The sequence below is a fragment of the Nematolebias whitei genome, chromosome 10 (assembly GCF_014905685.2).
Source record: "Nematolebias whitei isolate Nwh7 chromosome 10, NemWhi1, whole genome shotgun sequence".
Classification (NCBI taxonomy): Eukaryota; Metazoa; Chordata; class Actinopteri; order Cyprinodontiformes; family Rivulidae; genus Nematolebias; species Nematolebias whitei.
In genome coordinates, this window is record NC_056507.1 from 10600966 (window position 1) to 10607012 (window position 6047).

At 40.5% G+C, this 6047-nt stretch overlaps 1 protein-coding gene across 1 annotated transcript in view; it reads left to right on the forward strand.

Moving 5' to 3' along the window:
• The first annotated feature begins 1405 nt into the window (after positions 1–1405).
• The window catches only part of jph3b (junctophilin 3b), a 35496-nt gene continuing 30854 nt past the window's right edge, over positions 1406–6047 (forward strand). Inside the window, exon 1 of the mRNA XM_037683137.1 lies at positions 1406–1863. Within this exon, the coding sequence (XP_037539065.1) occupies positions 1406–1863 (458 nt within the window). The remainder of the gene's footprint in view (positions 1864–6047) is intronic.

The following is a 6047-nucleotide window of genomic DNA, read 5'->3' on the forward strand; positions in this document are numbered from 1 at the left end:
TATATATATATATATATATATATATATATATATATATATATATATACACAAAGTAAAAACTGTATATATATTGTGTATGTGCTAACACCCCCATCATTTGAGGAAACTGTGCCTTCTAGTTTTTACATTGCTTCTAAGTATAGTTTCCTCAAATGATTGATGTGGCCGGAAATTGATCTATGGGGGCCAAGGCCACCATTGGCCACCCCCTGGCTCCTCATTGCTCCCTCCACTTGCCAGGAGGGGAATCACTCTGTGCCGCCTTGAACAAGAAAAAATAAAATAAAATAAAATCACCTCCGCTCTTCTCCGCAGTGTAACTTCTACCCATTTGAATATCTTGCACCAAAAACATTTAGGTTTACTTCCATTTCTTGTTCAATTCCATCCATCCATCCATCCATCCATCCATCCATCCATCCATCCATCCATCCATCATCTTTACCTGCTTCTTCCTTTCCGGTTGTTGGGGTCACTGGTGCCCATATCCAGCCATCACTGTGCGAGAGGCGGGGGACACCCTGGACAGTTCCACTCCAGAAAAACACTCATCTCATAAACTACAAACATTCACTATTAAACCCCTTGGTCATGGTGGGACATCAACATACCACTTGTTAAACTTGATTTATGTTTTTTGGTAAATGTTTTGGTGCAAACATTTGACTTTTTCTGTTTTGCTTCATGCAACAAATCCTGAGCTTGGACAATCTGTTTGTGCTCAGAACATGTGTTGGGGATCACTCTCAGCTACTATCACGTGCACTGAAGTCATTGTCTGTAAAACTGACTGAGCTGAAGCTGTTTTTGTGTTTTTTAAAGTCAGTTAGCTGTGGTGGCCATTTTGAGCCGAGTTAACTTCAGCTGTATTTGTACATCCAGGGATACACTGTAACTTTCTGGGAGTTTTAAAACGTAGTCTTTCTTGAGATATTTTGCTAACAGACAGCGACATGAACACACAGACAAGCAGCAACATCCCTGGCTGCCTATGACTCTGGCCGCAGGTGATAAAACACCATTTTTTTATTGTGTTGATCTTTGGTTGTTCTGTATTTTCTTCAGTCCTTGTTGAGCATCAGTAAAGAAGTGAATTTTACATCTTCATAGTTTTAATACTTTAGATGTTTACATCTAAATTCATTTCAGAATGAACGCATGATTGTCTGTTTTTTAATAAACTTTTGTCAGCTATTGTTAAAATAAATCCAGAGTTAAATGTTCCTGCAGGAACCTGTAATTTGATTCTAATGTGGAGAAGAAGTAAAGAGGTAAACAGCTTCCAAACCTGAGAATCTAAACAAAATAAAATTAATGTTCCTGTTTCAGTGGTTCTGTACAGTAACCTATCTGTTCTGGTCTGTTTCTGGTTCCAGGAACCTTTCAGGGTCAGTGGGTCGGCGGCATGCGTCATGGCTACGGCGTCCGTCAGAGCGTCCCGTATGGCATGGCGGCCGTCATCCGCTCCCCTCTACGCACCTCCATAAACTCCCTCCGCTCTGGTTCGGAGCACAGTAACGGTACGGCTCTGCTGGACCGTACAGGGGTGCTGGTTCCTGGTCCTGCTACGGTTCCGGGAACTCTGACCACCAGCGTGTCCATGTGCAGCACGGGCAGCAGCGGCAGCAGCCCAGCGGTGTGCCGGGGAGGGTTCGTGCTGACAGCACACAGCGAGGCCGAGCTGCTGAAGGGGAAGAGGAAAGGAGGCCTGTTTCGGAGGTCCATCCTGTCCGGTCTCAAGCTGAGAAAGTCTGAGTCCAGGAGTTCCCTGGCCTCGCAGAGGTCCAAGCAGAGCTCGTTCAGGAGCGAGGCTGGGATGAGCACCGTGTCGTCTGCAGCGTCTGACATCAACTCCACCATCAGGTAATCACAGGGGGGTAAACATCAGAACCACATTTTATTTATGAAGATCAGCTCGGACAAACTATCGTGGAAATTAATTTTTAACATTTCCAAAACAAGTTTTCTTTATATTTGCACCTTTTTCACACACAAACTCTGTTTTTGTTGGAACAACAGATTTCTACAAACCTTCTCCAAGTTGGCACAAAAACCTGTTTCAGGGAAACAAACGACCTCGTTTGTGCAAGTTTTATTGTTTTTATCTCTCCATCTGGTTGGTTTTGTGCTGACTCACTTGTCACTTACAGTGTGACTGTGAGCTAGGCCGATTTTTGATTAAATATTGTGAGGAAAAAGTAAACTATATAAGATAAAAACAAGCTTAGAATGGTTTTGACTGTAATTTTATCACTGAGGGGTTGATATAAATGAGCAGATTTAAGATGGACAAGGCAACTTCAGCTATTTCCACTGAACAAAGTGAAGCCATTAAAATCCTGAAAAGTCCTGTCTGCACACAATTAAGGTGTTTAAGCATAAAAAACTGCATACAAATAAACAAATGTGGAAAATATTATCCAAACTTCAGTAAGGTAAAAAAAACTACATGAATCGACAGAAGTCACCGTCTCTAATTCAGGCAAATGTTCCTTTTGTTTTCATGAAGTTAAAACTTAAACTGCAGCCAATCTGTAGGGGACACTTGTCCTATTCTGGCTTCAACTTCTGCATTATGTTCCCATGTCTAGCTGTTGATATGTCAGTGGGGAGGAATCGCTGAGGTTTGTACCTAGGCTGCAGCTGTTGGGCACAAAAAGGCATCAAATTGCAAGAAAATGCTCAAATTTTCTTCTGAATTTACACTGAATCAAAAATTTATAAAAATCTGCACTCTCCCAACATACTGAGGCTTTAGTTCTACTGGAGGTTTGCAGAGATGTAAAAAGCACAGTACAGTATACAGTTGACTAAAAATAGAGTTTTAGCTCTCTAGAATTACAGAAACTAAAATGAGAAGGATTTGAGACGTCTGTAACAAGAACATGTTCAAAATTCCTGCGACTCACACAAGGGAACTGAGGATCCTCTGCAGCATTTTGAGAAAATGTTCCCACAAATGTGGTTTGCAATTTGCTCCCCATCAGTGTTGCCAGACAGAGTCGAGGTTTTCCAGCCCAAAAGTCTATTAAAAACCACCACATTGAAAATAAAAAACCCTGCCCAATCAATATATTGTAATATTTACTGTTTGAAATATATATACACACATACACACAAACAATACCCCCCACCCCCTGCAAAGATATATTGGTGTTTACATGTTCATTGATGTGATTAATCAAAATCAGTCAAATGTGAACGTTAGTGCTCTTTATTCAGAAAATCAACACATCACATTTCAGGATCTGGTTATTACAGACACAGATTAAATGTTCAGTATGAATATTTCTATATTTATCACCACAGGCAGAATGTTACACATATTTGTAAACACTCAAAATAATACGTATGTTGGTTTAGTGCTTACCTTTAACCTAAATATTTAAGGAGTAAATATTTTTAATAATCACTTTAAATGTTATAAATGTTGTCTTTGGTGCCTGTTTGTTTTCCAAATGTATGAGTGTGTGTGAATGACAGGGATTGTAGAACGGTGCTTTATGAAGTTCAGTCCATTTCCTTCTATCAGTTGACCGGCAGTTCTGCCACATCCAATATGGCGGCCGCTCCAAAGTACAGTGTTCGAGGTGTCTACTGAAACTGCCTCATCAGTTCTCTGTTGTGAACACCCTGGCAGATGGAGAACGTTCAGGAAAGCTTTGCTATGAAATAATGTTGAATGGTTGTTTGAAATGTGTTTAATATGTTAACTCAAAAACTACCGATATGACTCCAAATCCGCCCAAATGATCCCCACCCACCCAAAGCAATTTTTACCCGTAAAATCAGAATGAAAACCGCCCAACTGGTGGTAAACCGCCCATTCTGGCAACACCTCTCCCCATGAGATACAGGTTAAAGCCCGCCCACGGCGTGCTTCTCGTGTGCTCTGACAAGTTTTTAATGTCAGCATCATCGGCACCATTGGACCTAGCATGTTTTTTTTTTTTAACATTGAGATCCTGTCTGGATTAAAACACTTCAGAAAATAAACTAATCTGAAGGATCTAACCAGGTTGAGTCAGGTCATCTGGAAGGATTGTTTTTTTGTTAACACGTTTAGTCTTTTATCCAAAAGTTTTCTTCAGTCTGAGGAGCTGCAACAAACTCAGACTTATAAGCAGCACCTTCTCATATTGGATCAACAAGTTTGCTGGTGACATCCAGAACTAGCTGTTCACATGTAAAAGGAGGACCGTCAGCTTAGGTCGTTAATGCCCTGATGGCCGCTTGCTATTCACAGAGGGCTGATTGATACTAGCAAGAACAGCATTGTAAGAGGGGGACAGTTGAACACAGAGGCCTCCACCCCTGTTTAATGATGGACGGGTTCTCTTCTCTTTCACTCCTCTCTCAAACCATTGTTCCAGATGTGCACATGAACATCTTCATCCCTGAAAGAGTGACCGCTGGCCTGCAGATGAGTGTAAATCAGAGTCCTGGCCTGATGGTGTTAATCTTCTGTGCTGGTCCATCCTTTTGACCAGTGGATGTTTAGTTTCCCCGATGTAAGACTGATCACCCTCCTGACACTGAACAGCATACACAATATTATTCTGTTTGTTTGGGGGCTGAATCTTCGGGACGGACCAGTCTTTGCCGTAATGTATTTTGGGGTTTAAAAGCCACTGGGACGTTGTGTTTAGAAAATAAATGTCTCAGTTTCTCTGAAACTCCCACAACCTATGGAATGACCACTGGTCTGGGTCTGGGTTCCTCCTTTTCACCTGTTTGGGTTTCTTCTCTGTGTTCAGGAAGGTCCAGTTAGGATATCCACATTTCTCTAGGTTCTGTCTTGTGTGAGATTTCTCCTTCTACCTGGCTCCTGAGTTAGTTGAGATGTTGTCTGCTCTGTGATAGAGTTTTCATTTACTCTTTATTTATACAGGTAGTCTCATTGAGCCACGAGAACACATTTTCAAGAGAGACCTGTTTAGGGAGCAGATGGGGGTTAAGTACATTGCTCATGGGCCCAGAGTGGGGTGAATGAGGGTGGGGGCAATTGTGGGTGCTTCACCTACCCCATCCACATTTTTGATGTTGTCGGTACCGGGGCGTGAACCGGCGATCTTCCGATCACAGGCCCACCTGTAACCTCTGCGCCACCACTCCCCTTATGACAGAGTTTGTTGCAGCTCCTCCGACTGAAGACGAAACGTTTCACCACAGAAGAATCCGTCCAGAGGACCTGACTCAACCTTGTTAGATTCATCTACCTGGATTATTGAAGCATCAGGACATTAATCTGAAGTAGTTGCTTCCAAGCTAGAAAAAAAAACCCTCTTCGTATAAAAATATAAACATTTTATATACAATTTTAAAATGCTAAAATTTCCTGAACTGCTAAAATGTTCGCATCCTAAAATGGATTTTGAATTTTCAAGGCAAACAAACAAACTTTGTTATAAAACTTGTTTCTGCCAAGAAAACAGAAACTATTAACCAGCTTCATATTTCAAGACTAATTACATCTCTGTCTAAATATTTTATTTTCTAATTAAACACAAAATAAAATGTCTGAAAGAAATCATTTTAAACGGTACAGAAATGCGCAAAATGGGCAATTACATTTATTAAACTATAAATAAGATGAAATAAAAAGAGGATTTAGGGGAAAAATACCATTTTTACAGTGTTTTAATAAAATAACTGATCCCAACATTTTCATTTCAACTCCTTCGGTTATTTTTTTTTAAAGGAAGTGGAAAAGTCAACAGATAAAAAATTAATTCTTGTTTATCATTTATTTCTTCTGGTGCCAAATTTAAATAAAAACCTTCACTGTTTGTCACACATGCACTCGATTTCTTCTCTTATTGTGACTAAAAATTAAAATAATCTCTGACAGGTGGAGATTTACAGCGAGCCATGGAGACAAAAGGTTTTTTTTACATTAAAATTGACCTAAATTCTTCCATGCTGGTCTAGTTCACATCAGACTGGTTCTTTTTTATTTTAAGCGCAAGATTTTCCTCCCATACAGAGAAACGTTTTACTGTTCGGTACTGAATATGTGTGGAAGGGATGACTTTGGGACGTGTTTC